This window comes from Protopterus annectens, chromosome 9.part0 (assembly GCF_019279795.1).
Source record: "Protopterus annectens isolate FY-2018-M chromosome 9.part0, PAN1.0, whole genome shotgun sequence".
Taxonomy (NCBI): domain Eukaryota; kingdom Metazoa; phylum Chordata; order Ceratodontiformes; family Protopteridae; genus Protopterus; species Protopterus annectens.
In genome coordinates, this window is record NC_056743.1 from 444,819,017 (window position 1) to 444,839,359 (window position 20,343).

The 20,343-nt window shown below is 43.6% G+C and overlaps 1 protein-coding gene across 2 annotated transcripts in view; it reads left to right on the forward strand.

The window, feature by feature from the left end:
* IKBKB (inhibitor of nuclear factor kappa B kinase subunit beta) overlaps positions 1–20,343 on the forward strand; it is a 1,482,168-nt gene that overhangs the window by 1,420,604 nt on the left and 41,221 nt on the right. For both annotated transcript variants that reach the window (XM_044082985.1, XM_044082984.1), the window contains one exon: positions 18,768–18,898. In XM_044082985.1, coding sequence (XP_043938920.1) covers positions 18,768–18,898 — 131 coding nt within the window. The remainder of the gene's footprint in view (positions 1–18,767; positions 18,899–20,343) is intronic.

The window sequence follows — 20,343 nt, forward strand, 5'->3', positions numbered from 1 at the left end:
AGCTCTCAGCTAAGTGGAACTTTTTTGATATTTGTGTGGAAAATTTTGGATGTCTTCATATTTTATTAGGCAATTAGTATTTCTAGTGTCTTCTCTTCTGTCTAACCTTGTTTTTTCCTCTCTACCCATTGTTACCGTTGGTATACTTTCAAGTACCATTGTTGGTATGGCCTTTCCTCCCTTACCCTTGTGGTATTTCTTCAATACCATGGTTGATCTTGTTTAACCTCTTAGCTTGACTTTTATTCAGGCGTTTCCCTTCTTTTCTCTATCATACCAGTGTATTGTTATATTTGTGACATTTTTGAATGCAGTTGGATTATACATTTGGCCTGTGGTGTTTTTTTTTCTGTCAAGATGTCTGATACGAAGGGTACTTCAGGTTTTAAGCATTGTACTTCATGTACGGGCAAGTTTCGTAACAGTGATTCTCATGGTGACTATACTGTTTGGGAGTGTCCCACTTTTCGGTGCAGCCTCCATGTGAAATTTCTCAGAGTTTCACTCAACACACTCTTAATGAGCACAAAAATAAACTCATTCTGAAAGGGTTACTTAAGTCTCCCTTCTCAGAGACCATTTCTGCGATGGAAGTCTCAACCCCTCCTTCTAAGGACAAAAAGAGATCCCACTCTGTTCCTTCTTCACCATCGGGTGATCAGAGCAACCTTGGGAAATCAAAGGTCCCAAAATTATCTTTGGAGCATAAATCTGCCTCTTCGCGCCAACCATCTCAAAACCTTCCATACTAGCACCCGTTTTGGCACTGGTCCTGCCTCTGGCCCTGATCATAGACCTTACTACACCTATTTTGATTTAGGCACCTGTGGCCACTTCAGCTCAGGGCACACCTTCGACTATGCCATTAGTTTCCATTTTGGAACAGACAGTTTCCGCTCTGAGTGCCACTTCGGCACCAAGCATTGTACCGACCTCACTGGATTTGATCCCTTTACTTCCGGTCTCAAAACTAGAGACTTCAGTGCCAGCAGAGCTTGCACCACGGATCTGATACTCCCCCTCTGTAGATCCATTTCTGGGCCAAGCATATAGCCCCTTCATCGAACGTTCTGACTCCCCGTCCAGAGTATCCAGTAGATCCACCAGGTGCCTTTCTGAACATGACTTGGTGCGTCTTGTAGACCAGCTGTTGTTAGCCAGGGGGAGTCCCTCACTTTCTAAGATCCATCCACCTGCAGGACTTGGGTTGCGTTATCCACGGACTCCATCTTACACTCCTCCTTCGACCATCTTGGTTCATCTCGGTTCCGAAGCCTTCTGCTTCGACATCCTTCTTGGAACCCATCACCTCGGCGCCTATGGTGCATCTCACTCCGGCTCCAAGTTTGTCCCTTTGGACTCCAGTTCCCACTGAACCGGTCCATCCTCAATCTGGGGAGAGGGGGACAGGCGTGTCAACCCACGGTACGGAGCCACCTCTCTCCTTGGTTCCATCCTCGGCGCCGATCCTGCTTGAGGCTCCATCTGTGGGGGCGGGTTCGTCGGGGCAGGGTGTGACTCCGGTCCCGATGTAGTCTTGCTTAGTTCCGGGCTCCCATCCCTCTTCGGGCGGGCCTGCCTTCCACATGATGAAGAGGGCTCTTGCTTCTGGTAGCACTCTTTTGATATTGGAACCCCAGTTTTCACCCCTTGAGCTAAAGCTGTCACAGACCAACCCCCTGGGACACCGGGTAGAGAAGCCACAGGACACCCCCATTCAGGGTACCCGCTCTTCCGAGTCCTTCTCAGAGACCCCCTCTGAGGAGCAGTCTCGAAAGAAGACATGCAAGAGAAGCACATGGACTCACCCGAGGAGTCCTTAACAGAAGATATGAATTATGATGATGAAGAAGGGTCCCCATGGTCACCTCTTGGAAATGTTAAAGCAGAGAGGTGACTGGAAGCCCTCCAACCCTTCGTCTGAGGAGTCCATGTTCCTGCAGGCTTTTCACACCCGGCCTTCTACCTCTTGGGTGACCCCACCTGCCGACAAGCTCATCCAGCTCATCGTGTAGCGTGTTTGGAAGAACCCTGATTCCATTAAGGTGATCCCTCGGAGACCAGACAGAATTCTTTCCCGTCCCAAGGAGAACCTGCATTGGTCCAAAGGGTTACCAGTTGATGCTATGGTGGTGGCAGCGGCCATGAAAAAGGATTTGGCTGAGGAAAATCCCGCTGTCCACCCACCCAACAGGAGTCCCGGTCAGTGGACAGACTTGGGAAGTGTGTTTTCACATCAGGGACCTTTGCTATATGGTCCCTGAATTATTTAACTCATTTTACAAGGCTCCAGAGGGACTTGAGCTCCGAACTCTCTGGAACGCTCGCAGGACAATTGTCTGACAAGGTCAGGGACAAAGTGGCCTCGCAGTTTGCAACCCTGGAATCAATATCCAAGTCATCCATGAGGTTGCTGTCACATGCAACCAAAGGGGCAGCTAGAGCAGCAGGTTTGGACATTATGAGGCGTCATGCCTGGATGCGCATTTGTGACCTCGTGGATCCCTTCAAGTCTTCCTTTCTGAATGCTCTCATTGAAGCTTCATCCCTTTTTGGCTCCAAAGTGAAGGACACACTAGCCAAGTGCGAGCAAAACAGAAAAACCGTGTCTGCCATAGGCATACAGTTTTTCAACTCTCAAAGTACCTTCTCCAGGAATCAGAGAAGTGGAAAAATGTGGCATAAGAAATCTCAGGGTCCCTTCCGTGCCGCACGTGGTGAAGATACTGCCAGAGATAGAGGGAGTAACCGTTCTGGAAGACATCTCTATAGAGGCAGAGAGGGTCCTTGTAACCAAGGCTCCAGGGAATTTCTCTCTCTGGACAGCCTTATCAGCGTTCCTGAGGAGCAGCCCGATTGCTTACCTCTGGAAGCAGTTGGAGTTCGTTTTTCTCTGCACCAAGCTGCCTGACAATCTATCACCACTGATCGTTGGGTGCAAAGCATTATCACCAAAGGTTACACCATTCCCCGTTCTTGTCAGCCAAGTGTTCCAAGAAAACTTCCTGACGTTCCACCCAGTCAAAGGGAAGAAGCAGCTTCAGAGATTATAAAGCTGTCTCAAAAGAGAGTCATCCAACCAGTCCCACCAGACCAGCATGGATCCGTATTTTACTAGAGATTCTTTTTGGTGCCAAAAAAAGACAGGGGACTGGAGACCCATTTTGGATCTCAGCAGCTTAAACAAGTCTGTCACCCAAACTAAATTCCAGATGGTCACGGTTCAGTCCATTCTTCCCTTTTTAAGAGAAGGTGATTGGATGTGCTGTATAGATCTCCGGGATGTGTATTACCACATCAAGATGGACAAACACTCCAGGAGTCTGCTTCACTTCCAGCTAGGAGCCAGTCATTATTTTATTTATTTTTATTTTTATTTTACATTTGTTGACCGGGCTAGTCTAGCTGGATACATGTCCATTTTCAGTAGAGGCCCGGGGAGAAAAGCTCCAAAGAACAGAGGTACATAAACAAAAACATCAGCAGAACAAGTAATTATTATTACATTCATAGGCAAATAAAGCAAACAAGTAGGTTATACATATTGTTTAAAAGAGGTACAGACTTATGTAGATGGTCTAACATGGCTACATTGTGGACCCTTGGGTAGAGGCTTAGGTGGGCCTGGGACTTAGTCTGGGTTAGAGCAAGGGCATAGCCATTGGGACTTTAGGAGTTCTTTGAGGTGTTTTTTGAATTGGTGAAGAGAGGTCATGAGTCTTAGGTTGTTTGGGAGGGCATTCCAGGATTTACCAATGGGATTGGCATTTAGATTTAATGGTCTGCATTTGTAGACTTTTGGATGACCTGAGGGACATAAGGTTGGAGTAGGGGGTAAATATTTTGCTCAGTGAGGGGGTTTTGTCTGGATGGTTGATTGTTTTAAATGCCTCAGTGAGTTGGTTGAGTTTGAGAATGTTGGGCAATTCTAACCATTCCAGTGTCCTTAGATTTAGGCAGTGATGGGTGCGATAGGGCATTCCTGTTATGAATCTGGCTATATGGTTATAGGTTGTAGATAGTTTATTGAGCTCTCTTGTTAAGGAAGGAGAATATCGGGAGGCATAAAGGAGTGTGGAGGAGGTGGGTCCGGGCGATAGTTAGTTTGGTGTCGGGTTAAGAAGTTCTTTATTCTATACATGAACCCGAGTTTCTTGTTTGTAATGGTCAGGCTGACATGCGATCAAATTTAAGCTTGTGGTCTATGGTCACCCCTAGTAGCTTGGTGGGAGACAGGTTCGATTATGGTCCCATTGTTGGAGGACACATGGAAGGTTGGGTTGTTGGTATTAGGAGGTTCTTTTCCTTGGGAGGTAGTTGGAGGAAAATAGAAGTAATTTGGTTTTGGTTGGGTTAAATAAGAGTTTTAGTTCAGAACCATTTTTCGACTATGGTAAAGCAGTTTTGGGTTGTGACTTGGAGTTTAGAGCAGATCAGGGTGGAGTCATCTGCATATTGAATACAGGTGGCTTTGGGAATGATAGAGTGTAGACCATTTATAAAGACGGAAAAGAAGGGGACCGAGAATAGATCCTTAACACCGATATTAGTGGGAGTAGGTCTGATAGCCTGTTTTGCCACTGAACCGCCTGTTTTCTACAAGAGAGGTAGGCGTTAAACCAACTTATGGTTGATTTGCTAAGATGAAAGGTTTTGTGGAGCAACTGTTGGTGATTGACCATGTCGAAGGCTTTCGATAGGTCGAGAAAGAGAGGATATTAATTTATTATTATGTTGTGGTTGACTGAGTCAACAAAGGAGAGGAGAGCAGTGGTTGTGCTATGATGGGGGCAGCTGTGCTGGGTGTTAGACAGGAGGTTGTTTGTAAGATGGCTAATGAGTTGCTTGTGAACACAGCGTTCCATGATTTTGGCTAGTGGAGACAGTATAGCTATGGGTCTGTAGTTAGATGTGTCAGTGGAGGACCCTCCTTTATGGAGAGGATGATATAAGAGATTTTCCAGATTGAGGGAATAGAAGCTTCAGAAATGGTCCGTTGATCAAGATTGAAGGCTACGGGTAGGCTATGCCGCAGATGCTATTTGTAAGTATTTGGCTGGGAGTAAGTCAGCCGCTAGGGTGGTTGGTTTTTTCAAATAGGAGGTAGATGTTGGTTGTAGGTTAAAGGAGGGTTGAGTTGGGTCTTTAGTTAAGGTTGACTGGATGGTCTCAGTAAAAAGAATTAAAAGTGTTGGCTATTTCTCCTGGATCTTTACCCATGAGTTTCTATTTACCTGGATGAAGGAGGTGATTGAATCCAGCCCAGAATTTTTAGGGTTATGCTGGTGTTTATCTAGGTGACAGAAATATTGTTTTTATCAGACATAACGGCTGCTTTGGTTGAGTTTCTAAGCTGTAGAAACTTGATGCGATCTAGGGGTTTTGTAGTTCTCCATTTGTTCCAGGCCTGGTCTCGGAGTTTAATTTTGGTTTTAGTATCTTTTGTTAGCCAAGGTGCGATAATCCTTAGTTCTAGTAAGTCGCTTAGGAGTGAGAGTCAAGTATCTTGAGGAAAGTGTCATTAAAGTATGACACACTCTCATCTAAGGGTAGAGTTTTTAGGATGGACCAATTACATGCTTTGAGGTCTGCAAGAAATTGGTCTGGGACAAAATTGTTACTGTTCCTAACTAGTCTGGTTAGGGGTTTTATAATAAAGGTAATAAGGTGGTCACTAAGGTCGTTGGGAAAGGGTCCCTGTGGTATAGTTATTTGTATCCTTGTTAGTAAGAATCCAGTCAATGATGCTCTCATTTTGTTGAGCATTTCCAATTCTAGTGGGAGACAGAATATTATCTCCCACTAGTACACATTATCAGTTTTGTGTACTTCCGTTCGGTCTCGCCACAGCCTCCATAGTGTTCTTGAAATGCATGGCAGTGGTAACAGCTCACTTAAGACTAAAAGGATTCCGGGTGTTTCCATATCTGGATGACTGGCTCCTTACCGCCCCCACCAAGCATCTTCTGGTAACAGCACTGGATTATACTCTCTCTCTGGCAAACTTGTTGGGAATAACGATACAGTGGGAGAAATCAAACCTTATCCCTACACAACAAATAGAGTTCATCGGAGCAGTGTTCAATACTCAGTCCTGTCTAGTATCACTCCCAACTCACAGACTTCATTGATGTGAGGCTTCAACTCTGGGTGATATTCTCTCAAACAACAGTCTCTGCAAGGGAAGTTCTTCAGGCCCTAGGTTCTATGGCAGCATCAATCCCAATAGTGCCTCTAGCAAAGTTACATATGCGGATTCTGCAATGGCTCCTTCTGGTTCCCAAATGATCACCCCTTCAGTTACCAGATTCGAATAACCAACTCCTGCAAACAGGACCTGCTTTGGTGGATGAGGCCAGACGTAGAACTTTGGAGTCGTCCATTCCAATCTCCTCAGCCCACAGCCATTGTGACCATGGATGCTTCCCTAATAGGGTGGGGGGGGGCATTTCAAGGGAAAGACTGTCCAAGGCACATGGTCCACCTTAGAGGCCCACCTGCATATCAATGTTCTGGAACTGACAGCTGTGCTGTTAGCATTGCAGGCCTTCCATTCAGCTCTCCCTTCCGGGATAATTGCAATTCAATCATACAATATGTCAGTGGTCTGGTATATCATCAAGCAAGGAGGAACCAAGTCCTACCCCTTATGTCGAGAAGCCATGAGAATTTGGCAGTGGGCAATAGCTTCCAACCGCTTTCTTATAGCAACACATATCCCAGGGAGCTCCAACGTGATTGCGGACAAACTGAGCAGATGCATCCTCATGCCTCACAAGTGGTCCCTAAGCCCTGAGGTGGCATCAGCAATCTTCAGCCACTGGGGCCAGCCTTGCTGCGATCTTTTCGCCTCCCCATCAAACACCAAGTGTAGCAGCTATTTCACCCTACGTCCCCCAGAGGGAGAGTCACCGAGGGACACTCTGATCCACTATTGGCCCACGGGACTTCTTTATACTTATCCTCCCATCCCTCTGATCCCAGAATTTCGAAAGAAAGCTCTTTGCTTCAGATGTAGGGTGATCCTCATAGCCCCATTCTGACCTCGACAAGTTTGGTTCTCCTTCCTTTGGCCTCACCTAGTATACCCGCTATGGATTCTGGACCGTCTACCAGATCTGATTACTCACCCCCAAGCGTTGAGTCACCCAAATCTGTCCAGTCTCAAGCTGACAGCTTTGTTTCTCCACTTCCACTAGTCACCAGGCAAGCTAATCTCTCCTCGCCTGTTTGAGACATCATTCTGACCTCTCACAAACCATCCACCAAAAGACTATATCAGGATAAATGGAAAAGGTTCTCCATCTGGTCCAAGGATAACATGCTAGACCCATATTCAGCTCCAGTTACTGTAGTGCTTTTCAATACCTGGCAAGTTTTTTGATTGTGGAGCCTCTGCCTCTACAGTACGAGGACACCTAGCGGCAATTTCCAATTTCCACAATGGTATAGATGGCACCCCTCATCTCCTTACAAGGTCCTTTGCAAGGCCTTCCACAAGGGGACCTCTCATATCAGGCCACCTGTCAGACAGCCCGTGGAACCATGGAACCTCACTCTACTCCTTCAGTCTTTGACTCAGAAACCCTTTGAACCTGCTGCGAAGTGTGATCTAAAGTTTTGTCTTGGAAATCCTTGTTCTTGGTAGCCATTACTTCCGCCAGAAGAGTCTCGGAGCTGCAGGCATTGTGTATCAAGAGGCCCTATCTGGTCTTTCATAAAGACAGAGTATCACTTCGGACGAATCCATCCTTTCTTCCCAAAGTTGTTTCTGAATTTTCCATTAACCAGACCATTGATCTACCAGTGTTTTTTCCAAATATTAGATGTACATAGACAATTGAGATTTTACCTAGACAGGACCAAACTGATCCGTAAATCTGAACAGCTTTTCATCTCCTTTTCTGGACCCAAAATGAGAGAGGCTGTTTCCAAGGTTACATTATCAAGATGGCTAAGGGACTGCATACGTTTCATCTATTCCCTCAGTAATGAACTATGTCAAAAGTTAAAGCTCACTCCACTAGATCTATGGCAACATCTATAGCATTCCATTCCAGGGCTTCCATGGATGACATCTGCGCAGCAGCTACTTGGGCTAAGCCTCATACCTTTATCACTCATTACAAACTGGACTTGGTCTCCAGAGGGAGAGCTGCCTTCGGCTCAATGGTACTCAGGAATGTTCTTCCATAAGGGCCACCCATGGACCTCTAGGTAGCTTGGGATTCTGTCCCATCAGTGATGAATGGAAAGAAGATGAACAACATCAGATAAAGAAGTTATGTCTTACCATAATGTAACAGCTGTGTTGTTCATCTTCTTTCATTCATCACTTCCCACCCTCTTCTCCCTGCAAAGGCTCCTGGGGGATGCTTTGGGTCTAAGTTGTGCCCTAGGATATTTACTCAGAAGTGGCCTCGACTTTACTTCCTTTTCTGTACCAAACTTGATCTGAGATAACAGGGAGAAGGGCATTCTGGGTAGAGACTTCGCTCAAGAGTTTTTTTTTTTGGCTGGTGCGAACTTGGTAAAAAGGCTGACTCGGTTCCGATGTGATGAATGAAAGAAGATGAACAACACAGATAGAAGGTTATGGTAAGACATAACTTCATTTTTTGTTCTGTGATGACACTGTAGCCCCCCCCTCCCCCCAGTTTTTGTTCCATGTCTTCTTGTGTAGACCCAGTTAGCAAAAATGTTCTTGTAGAAGACTTCATTCCTGTTTGATGGATATATATTTGCCGTTGTCCATCATGCACCTTTCATCCTTTCTTACCAGATGATCCATCTGCCTCTTCCACTTTTTATCAATTTCTCTGTGGTTGTATGTGTCCTTTCTGAAGTACAGTTATTTCATCTCTCCCTTTGGGTAGTCATAACGCAATATCTTCCTCTCCCTCTCTGATTTTCACTTTTTTTCTTGTAAATGGGCAATGTCTCCTCTAGCCTCTTTAGCTTTTCCTGTACTTGTTCCAACAGAATTCAGTGAGTCCCCAGTATTCCATGTAATTGTCTATATTTCCTTGTTTATGCTCCCTACTTTCCCTTTTGCCTCCATCTGGCATACCCGTTCTTATTGGCCTGCTCTCTAAGCTAAACTTTGTGTTCTTTGTCCAGTGCCTACTCTCAGACCCCCTCCACTCCCTCTGTGGCCTCTGGATTTCTGCCCTTTGGTTCTTGCTCTGCATGGGTATGCCCTGGATATGGGCCTGTTTAAGATATTATTTTGTTCCCTTTCATCTCTCCGTTCCTCTAATACACTGCATGCAAACCCACTACTGATGTCACAATCTTTTTTGCAGCATTCCCATTCTTTGGTCTCCCCTTCCTAGTGTTGCTCACTGGACTGGTGCTCCAGCTTCATTGTATGATAGTACAGCATTATTTTATTTCTTTGCAGTCTTATAGGTCTTAAATGTGCTATTGATAAATCGTGGCTATTATATTTCACATTTGTCTGTGTCATTCTCTGCCTTACTTTCCCCCATACATTCATTTCCATGCCCCTTAGCTGTTAAATCAGCAGTAATTACCTGTTTCTTATTAGACTTGGATATTAAACTTTTATTTGTTGTAGTTAATTGTACATAATTAAGTAGTTACGAGAAAAATATTTCTTACCTTGGAGATTTGTGTTTATGCCCCCTTAGCTGTATTTTTCATCACTGCTGTGGGAGTTTCTTTAGTTCTTCCTACCGTCTGTAAAGTTCTGATGTTGTGGCAAGTATCTTTTTCATTTACTATAGCCTTCCTACCCTGCCCACAGTTACTTGCCTTTCAATGTCTGTTACTACACTTATGCATTGCTTCTTTTTTTCTGCTGTCATTTCATTCCTTATACATATTCCTACCTTCTGCCTCTTTGATTGTGCCATCCATCATAAATGCTCCTGTACAACGTTTTAGTCCCTCACTTGTCCAGTAGTTCACTTCTGAAAACACATTTGATACATTGTGCTTCCACCTCCTTTGAGCTCTTCCTTGTCTGTCGCTGTGTCCTGCTGTGTTTTTCTGTATAAATCTCCTTTAGTAGAGGCTTCTTATTCTGTCCCTCTGATACAAGTCTACCACTTGTTTTCCCTCCACTGTCTTGAATCTTTTTTTCATCTCCTTGTAGTTATCTTTGTTTTTATTTTTTCCTGCTTATCTCTTTTACTGGCATGTAGTTCCTCTCATGGTCTTGTCTTCTTCCTGCAGTGTTTTCAGCTTCAGCATCTGATGTTGCATGCCCTCCAAGTATCTCTGCATCACTTCTCCTATGTCTAACTTTGTTCATAGGTTCATACTAGGCTATCTGCCCTAGGGCATTTATAAGCCTAGACAGAATGTGTTTGGCTTTTGCCACCCATTTTAAATTTATTTTGCTATGCCCTTTTTCGAGGTTAGTATACTGTGCCTCTGTCTAACAGTAACACAGAAGTGATACCCGGGGTAAACCTATGATCTCCCATCCACTCATCAAGATTCCTCTTGAAGATGAGGGACTCAGCCTAACCTGGACTGGGATTTTATTCCAGAGTGAAGGGAGCCTCTGGGTTATGAATTTGTCCCTCCAGCATGTCCTGTTTATTTCAGTGCTGAGCTTCAAGTCTCTCGAGCGCGTAGCTCGATGGGATTTGGATTTTCTGAGGTGCAGCATATCCATTAATTCCGGGTTGGACATGGCTTTATACGTCAGGCACAAATCGCCTCTGAACAGGCGGTATGCCACTGAGTAGAGCTGGAGTTTCTTTAACCGGGCAGCATATGGCATCTGTTTGAGCCATTTGATCCTCTTGGTGAGATACTTTTGGGGTCTTTCCAGTTACTGCAGGTGTCTGGTAAGGTACATTCCAAAAGGGGCATTGTACTCAATTATGGGCCTGATGAGGGATGAGTAAAGAGGCACGATGACGTCCCCTGATCTAGATATGAATCCCTTCATGATTAGGTGGGCTATATAAAATGTTTTTCTAACCACTTTGGCCACGTGGTTGTCAAATGAGAGATTGCTATCAACTTGGGTCCCCTGGTCCCTAATTACTTCTTCTGTACTTAATGGATTACCACCTATTTGGTAATTTGTGGGCACTTTGTTTTTGCCAAAGGGGATGACTATACACTTTTTGGCATTTAGCTTGAGGCCATGGCTCTGGCACCAGTTGTCTGTTTCTATGAGGCCCTTTTGGAGGATGCTTGTGTCGACTGGAGAGTCGATTATGGCGCCCAGTTTGCAGTCATCTGCGAACTTGGTCAGCCACAGTCCTTCCGTGTTGGCCTGTACCTCCGAGAAATATAAACTGAACAAGAGAGGTCCCAGGACTGAGCCTTGTGGGACACCACTTGTAACTGGTTTGGAGTCTGACATGGCTCCAGCAATTCTAACCATGTGGGTTCTGTCCTTGAGCCAGTTTGCAATCCATCTAGTGACATAGGGGTTTATATTTAAGCTGGTGAGCTTATCTATAATGCCCGAGTGGGGTATTGTATCGAAGGCTTTTGCGAGGTCCAGGTAGGCTGTGTGGACCACCTTCCCCCGTCAATGGCCTTGGTGACTGTTTCAAAGAAATCAACCAGGTTTAAGAGGCAGGATTTGCCCTTAACAAAGCCGAACTGGGTAGGATCCAGTGTTTGTAGGTCCCCAATATCTTTATTTATGAGGTCCATGATGATCCTTTCCATAGCTTTGCAGACCAAGCTAGTCAGGCTTATGGGGCGATAGTTTCCAGGATCCGTTGAGGCTCCACCTTTATGGAGAGGGACCACTGTTGCTGTACGCCACTCTTTGGGCACATATCCTGTAGTAAGGCTGAGATTGAACAGTAGTTTTATGTTTGGGTTTAGCTCTTCTTGGAGTTCATGCCGGGACACCATCTGGTCCCATTGATGCTGTGTTTTTTGCTTTGGAGAGGGCGGCTCTTACCTGAGTATCTGAGATGTCAGGAGGGCAGCACTCTGCTGGGATAGATATTTGCCCTTTTGGTGGGGGGGGGGGAGTGTGCGCTGAATCTGTCAGCTAGGATGTTGGCAATGTCTGTGGGTTCGGTGTATTTTTTGTCATTTTGGACTAATTCTGAGCATATCTGGGAATTACCACACAGGTACCTAACATAACTAAAGAAAGTCTTGTGATTATCCTTAGTGTCCTGTGCAATTTTTCTCTCGAAGCTGGCCTTAGACAATTTTATGTGTGCCCGTAGTTTTTTGCTAATACTGATCAGTGATGCCTTCCCTTTTTGGGATTTTGCTCTATCATTTAGTAGCTTCCTCCTTCTATTGTATAGTTTGTTTATGGTTGGGGTCCACCAGACAGGACGCCTGCCTTTGGAGGATTGGGTCTTGGTTTTATTTGGGATCGATGATCCATGCATTCCTGAAGGTGTTCATAGAATGCGTTTATAAAGGATTCTGTGGTCTGGGCGATTTTCCACAGGCCGGGGCTTTGAAGGATTCCACCTCAGTTTTCAGGAGTGTGAAATTTGCTTTAGAGAAGTTTTTCACTGTGGTTTTCTGGGCAGGGGTGGGGTCAGAATGTGAATATCCAGTGAGATTAGTTTATGGTCTGATCTTACCAGTGAGGGATACACTTCTGGTCTGGAGCATAGAGTCCCCATGTTGGTGATGATCAGGTCCAGTATGTTTTCCCTCTTGTGGGAGTGGTAACAAGTTGTTCCATAGCATTTGAGTTTATAAATTCTAGGAACCTTTGGGCTAGGGTGTTGGAGCTAGAGTAATGCTCCCAGTCTATGTTTGGGTAGTTGAAGTCGCCCAATATAATGGTGTTTGGAGAGACCTTCATATTTTCCAGTGTTCTCAGGAAGGCCGAGTGGGGTTCCTGGGTTTGGGAGGGGGGTCTGTAGCAGGCTATAAACTGGAAGGCAGTTTTACCCACTGTTAGTTGCACATGGATAGTCTCTGATGCTTCGTGCTTTGCCACCAACCTGGAGTTGTGGGTATCTTTGATGAATATCGACCTCCTTTTGTGGTTCAGTCCAAGTTTTGGGGAAAAGCATGGTATGAGGTATAACCTGGTAGTGCTGGGGTGCTCTCGAGAGCCCTGAACCAGGTTTCTGTTACTGCACAGATATCGATGTTCTCCATGCTAAGGAGAGTTTCGAAAAGGCAGCTTCTGGCGTTGAGTAGCATTACTCTTAGTTTCTTATCCCTTGTGATACCTATGGAGGTGGGATTGTCTTTGAGCCTTGCCTAAAAGGCACTATGGGGTAGCAAGAGCCTTTGCCAATATCCGAAAGCCCAGGGTGACAGGTGCAAGCCGTCTCTAGCGAAGCATCGTGGCTTGTCGAGCATATCATCCCAAGCTGACAGGCATTGATCCCCTTTGAATGACACCAGTACTTAAGCCAATTGTTGAAATTGATCATCTTGTCGCCATATTGTGGCATCATTCTTGGTGAGGGTAAGATGCTACTCAAGGTCAGGGTGCCTGGGCTACATGCTCAGAGAGCTCCTTTATGTCTCTTTTCATGTAGTCCAGGGAGGTACATCTCAGGTCATTCACACCAGCATGGACAATGACTGAGTCATATTTGTACTTGCCTTGGAGTGACCTGAGTGCTTGTGTTATGTGGCGGATCCTAGCGCCCGACAGGCTGCTCACCGTGACCCTCTCCTTGTTCAGCCTGGTGAGCGGGACGCCAGTGTGCCTGGATAGAGTCACCTATTACAAGTGTATCAGGTGTGTTGTTTAGTCTTAAGGGCTGTGACTGTTTGGCACACTGGCTTTGTGAGATATGTGTTGCACATGTTTTGTTTTGGGGTAGCGGCTGCTTGGGTGTCTGCTTTGGAGGTCTCTGCTGCTTCGGCAAATCTTTATTTAGAGCCTCCGAGTATGTTTTTGTGTGATTATGTGTTTGGTTTGCTGTCGTGGTAGGTCTATGTGAGACTGGAATTGTAGTGAGTGTGGTTTCCTTCTCCTCCTGACTGGTTATGCCAGTACTGAGTTGAGAGAGCTTAGCCTCCAGTTTGGCTATATGGTTGCATCTTTCACATGAGGAGGAGAGGGTTGTCTGTGTACATGAGGCAGTTGTAACATTGCCTCAAGATTCCCAGACTCACCAACTGGACCGGAGAGGAGATTGACAACTGATCTTTGGACATGCTAGAATAATATTGGGAATTCCTTAATAATTGAAAACTAGGGCCAGTGGGGAGTGAGGGTGTAGTGCTTTTAATTTTTAGTGCCGACTTATATAATTGCTTTAGTGAGCAAGTGCCAGGTAACTTAAGTGCAATGTGTCACAGGTAACTTAAATGCAAAAACGACAAACAGTAACTTTCTTTCAAGTGAAACAAGGAAATAAGTACAGTAAGCAATGCAGATATCACTAGTGATCCACAGAAGCGCTGAGAAGCCGTGTATTAGGTGGAATTAGCGCCAGGGAAATAACAAGCAAACAAGATATAAACAAAGCTAGATTCAGCAGGCCTGGATCTAGTCTATGCTACAGCAAACAAGGTGTACCAATTTCAGTAAGATACAGTTTAAATATTCAGGCACTATAAACCTTTAACCAGAAATTCCCAGCTCAGAAGGGCAGAGTCCAGCCTCTTCTCCCACAAGAGTGCAGACCACAAACCTCCTTAATGTAAAATAACTGGCCTGAAGCCCAAGTGCTTAAACCAGAACTAATACACTTTAAGAATAACAGACACTGGGCACTCAATCAGCAGTTCCCAACTTAGAAGGATGAAAGCTACCTGTCCTGCCACCACAGTGCATGCCACAAACCTTCCTAATGTAAAACAACTGGTCTGAAGCCCAAGTGCTTAATCCAAAAGACTTAGAATGATAGCTACACTTTAATCAAGTTACTACCAAGCAGTAATAAATACAATTGAATACTTTAGAGAATGCCTGGATTAGTGCTCTTACACAAACAAAGCTAGATCCAGCAGGCCTGAATCCAGTCTATGCCACAGCAAACAAGGCACCAACTTCAGTAAGAAGCAGTTCAGATATGCATGCACTATAAGCCTTCAACCAGAAATTCCCAGCTCAGAAGGGCAGAGTCCAGCCTCCTCCCACAAGAGTGCAGACCACGAACCCTCTTAATGTAAAATAACTGGCCTGAAAGCCCAAGTGCTTAAACTAGAATTAATACACTTTTAGAATAACAGACACTGAGCCCTCAATCAGCAGTTCCCAACCTAGAAGGATGTAAGCTACCTGTTCTGCCACTACAGTGCAGACCACAAACCCTCTCAGTGCAAAACAACTGGTCCGAAGCCCAAGTATTTAAACCAAAAGGCTTAGAATGGGTTACACCAAGCAGTAATAAATACAATTGAGTACTTTTAAGATGATGCAAAAGTAAAAAAAGTAGGTAGAAACACAAGTTCAGTAAAAGCAGATGAAAATTTTTTTTTTCTGAACAAGTGCTGAGATCAAAGAAACCGATTTGAGTGCTGAAACTAGAAAACTGGCGAGTTATAAGAAAAAAAAGCTAAGCTAGAAGGCTTCCCTCCAACACAGAAGGGCTTGGGGGCTCAGAAGCCTACAAATAGTCTATACCACTTAACAGGAAAGGCAGGAAACAAGCTTAAATTTTTTTTTTTTTTTTTTTTCTGTTTCCCAGATGCTCTCTTTGTACACAGTAGGAGTGCCTAGAATATGATCTCACTGCACTCAGTTGAGTGATCAAATGAGATGGGCCCAGAAGGAGTATCCAAACACAAATTTACAAGAGGGGCGGGCAGTTGCAAGGCCACTAAGATTAACAGCAAAACAAAAACAAGGAGGGTGGGTGGGACTAACTAAAGAGCAGAGTGAAAACTTGGAGTTCAGTTAACATTCCTTCCACACAGTTAAAATCAATTTAAATACTGTATTTTTTGGAAAAAAAAAAAAAGCAGATAACGGTACTTAAATTCTCTTATACGTCCAGTTGAATATAGCAAGTTCTTAGCCGGCCAAAGCTGAGGTTTTTAAGCAGAAAATATTTCACACTGTACCTACCACTTAAATAGGCAAGGGCAGGAAATCAAAGAATGTGACTACCCCCACACCTGTAATTACTAGCAAATAACAAAATTCAGCAAACACTGACTAACTTCCAGTTCAGCTAATATTCCTTCCACACAGTTAAAATCAATTTAAATACTGTATTTTTTGAAAAAAAAGAGCAGATAAAGGTACTTAAATTCTCTTATACATCCAGTTGAATATAGCAAGTTCTTAGCCAGCCAAAGCTGAGGTTTTTAAGCAGAAAATATTTCACACTGTACCACTTAAATAGGCAAGGACAGGAAATCAAAGAATGTGACTACCCCCACACCTGTAATTACTAGCAAATAACAAAATTCAGCAAACACTGACTAACTTCCAGTTCAGCTAATATTCCTTCCACACAGTTAAAATCAATTTAAATACTGTATTTGTTTGAAAAAAAGAGCAGATAAAGGTACTTAAATTCTCTTATACGTCCAGTTGAATATAGCAAGTTCTTAGCCGGCCAAAGCTGAGGTTTTGTTCTCCTAGTCCAGTTGATTAGCTGTCTGTGATCACTTTCTTTGAAATTTTGAACATTTTCCTTATTACTGATTCCCCTTCCTGCTGTGCTTCCTGTATTACAGGGTATTTCAGCCATGCTGCTGTTCTACTCATTCTTCTAATACCTACAATATATTTTTTCTCCTTTACAGTGTTTCTAAGTAATTCTTGACCAAATTCTTGAACATCTCTGCAGTTGGGTTAATTAAGTCTTTTTGGTTGCCTTATTTTATTTTTTGCAGCAAACGAATGGCAGCATGCCAAAGCATTCCAAAACACATCTGGAAGCGCTGCTGCGTGCCAAATTCCCACATTGTATCCTCTATATTGGCATCACTATTTCCTATTAGCATGAATCTCTCCTATAATAGCTGTAGTACATACTGCTCCAGTTTACACTTGTCCACTGTCTTGTGTATTCCAGTTATCCTGATATTTCATCTTGAGTGATTTATCTGTCTTTTCTCCCTGGCTTCGTATTATTTCTGTTAGTTCTTGTATTTTGTGGGTCTGTTCCTACAGCTCAGCTTTAATCACTGCTTTGTCTTCCTCCAGATCTTATTCCTTTCCTTTTAGACTTTCCAGCTCCGTTTTTTTTTTTCCTAATGTTTTTTTTTTAAGGAGCCCTCATTCTGGCCTATTATGGTTATCTTTTCAAACAAAAAGCACAATTGCTTCTCTCTATTTGCACCTTTAGAAGCAGTCATCTGTTTCTCTGTTATTGGTTACTCATCTGTCATACTGTGTTGTTTTTTTCACCCTGAGAACCCTACTTTTGTTCAAATTTCTGCAGGTTGTTTCAAAGCTTTGGGCTTAGGCATTCATTTTGATGGGCATCTGTAGTGCTAGCCCCCCACCACCACCACCCCAAGATGTTTTTCTTTGCAGATTCAGAGAGTGCATCACTGAATTTCTCCCAAATTTATAACTTTAGCCAGCTTTTTTACATCATTTTCACAGTGGGAGAGCTCTAAATTGTTTTCATTCAGTCAACTACCATCTTAGAAATCCCTTAAAGAGCACTTTTATTAGGAGAAAAGACTTTAGCAGTATCACTGACTAAAAGGGGGATGAAGGCAAATGTAGACTGAGGCACTTCCATATACTTTCAGGCAGGCATCCATCTAGTTAGGGTTCCCATCATATCTGCTGGGGCTGAGAAATAGAACAATGCTCTTCAGGTTTTGTTAGATTATATGTTTGATTAAGTTTACTTTTCTGAACTGATTTAGTGTTCATATTTTTTTAATCTGGTGTATAAATTTAGCTCCATTTCTGAACTGATTTTACCTTTGTCCTCTTTTAATCTGGTATATAAACTTTGCATGTAGTTAGTTCTTCGGTGCTCTTTCTTTCACCAAGTATCTCTAGCTCAAATGTATATAATGTTCTTAGCAGTTATATTTACAAGTATTACGACAAGACATGCCATTCCAGAATATTTAAGATTCGCTCCTTTTAACGTGAACATGTGGCATGACCACTAAAACGTTTGGCTTTATGCATAACAGCACACACACATTGAATATCATGCAGTTAGACTTGGATATATTAGACACAATTATTAATGCAGGAAAGGAAAACAAAAAAGCCAGGAATGATAGGAGAAAGAGTGGGAAAATTAAAAAGAATAAATTAAAACATAGGTTGTGCACAGTACATTTGTTTGGAAGAAGGAAACCGTTCTGATACTCTTATACTGTCTGTGTTCTGGTCATCACTTGTTTGGAATGAGAACTCTTCATCTGGAATCCCTATAAGTCATCTTCACTCACTAAGTCTGAGTATTTCCACTGCATGAGTCTAGTGGCAGTGATGCACCATTTCAGTTCTGGGTCATTTTTCACACCTAGTTTCTTTGTGCTACATTGGTTCACAAGGAGGCTATAGCAAGTGAGTTTGGATTATTTTCTTTATTTTGTTAGTGGATACTGTACGCAGGGGTGTCTGGATGTTGCCTGTTATTTTACATCTGTTACATTTGTGATTTTATTTTGTTAAACCTTAGAATATGTTTTTTTTTTTTTTTTTGGGGGGGGGGGTAAGAGCTCGGTTAATATCCATTTACAGTACATCACCAGAAGTCTGTCATTGCTTTTAATAAACCAGACTGTGTTGTGTAATATATGCATTACATTCCTGTGTCCTTTTCATGCCCTCTCCCTTGCAGGTTCAGGTTGTTTCTACCTGTCGGTTTTGAGAGTTCCTGGACAAATACAGATTTTTTTAACAGCTATGAAGTTAGTCATCTTTGTTTCTTCTTATCTTCTTCCAGAGCAAAGTGCGCAGTCCTGTCAGTGGAAGCCCTGAGAGCATGGGTGTGTCACGACCGAGCACCAGTAACCAGTTCCTGTCACCACCTCAAGGCTTAATATGCACCCCTGCAGCAGAACCAGTCAAGAAAAGGTGAGATGTGAACAATTTTTCTTCTGAAGTCAGAGGGGACAGGAACAAATCTCAGCTTCTGAAATGGAGATATTTGGTGTTAGGAGAAGGGGCAAGCTGAAAATGCATTTCTTTATAGAATGAGCACTGTTGGGGAACAAATGCCAGAAAGAGATGTTAAGTTTAGTTTTTCACTGTCTTAACTTATGATCCCATGAAACTAGCCAGCCCTCTGACACAGTTTGTTTTTAACATGTTTCCAATAGTCCAGGATTGACAAGTATTCACAGGGGTGGAGGGACTCTCAAGAGGAAATAGGATGGCTACAAAAAAAAAGACATTACTTAGGTAAAATTACTGCAGGGGATGGGAAAATCTATATTATCTTGTTGTGGGATGTGATACTGCAGTCACAGAAGGGGCCATAAGGGGAAGAGTTACAAAATAACTTAGGATTCCTGTATAGCTATATAGGAGTAGCTAGATTTATGCAACCCTAGCACCCAAGTTGCCAGACATTCTTTGAAATGTGGCTTTGATGTTTTGGATGCATCTAGCAGGGTTGCTGCCATGAGGTCATTTACCAGGAGACAAGCTTGACTAAGTCAAGAACGCATTGTGATCCTAGATGCTCGCCCTTGACAAGGATTACCTCTGGACCCCAAGCTGAACAAGTATTTAAGAAGCTGGAGAAGAAGATGAAAACCACACACAGTCAGACTTTCTTGAGGCCCCACCACCAATGTTTAGCAGGAACTACCAAAGCGAAGCCTGATACTTTCATGCCAGGAAGACTAAAGGTAAGGATTGAGAAAGGGAGGAAAGAAAGGCAGCTACTCCAGAAAAGTGGCAAATCAACCACAAATCTAGGCCTAGTGAGTCCCAGTCTCTGGTTCCCAACAAGGAGCAGTGAACAGCTTTGAATCAGCAGAGCACCTCCATGCCCCCCCCCCCCAAAAAAAAAAAATCCACCTGGTAATCCCACTTGGTAAAGTCAGGACAGAATGGAGTTCTCAAAAATCCCTATCTTCTCAGACTTCCTGTATATACCAGAGGACCAGTAACAACTGGCACAGGCTCAAATTCAAAATCTCCTGGCACAGGGATTTATTGAGCCAATTCCAAACAACCTTATGCGAATGGGCTCCTATTCCAGGCTGTTTTAAGTCCCAAGAAAAAAAAGGTCATGGAGGCCAATCTTAGATCTCCTAAAGCTAAATACATTTCTGTTGCAAAATTCAAGATGTTTGCTCAGCAGAAATGTCCATCCATGATTCACCCAGAATCCCTCATGGTCACCTTGGGCTTGACTTATGTCTACTTTCTACATCCCCATAGCTCAAGAACACAGGTACTTCAAAGGCATTTACTGATAGAAGTAGACAAGCCAAAGGGCAAGACACAAAACTAAGTGTCAAAGTGATGATAGTCCAGATTGCACTGTTCGTATTCAAAGCCCAATGGCA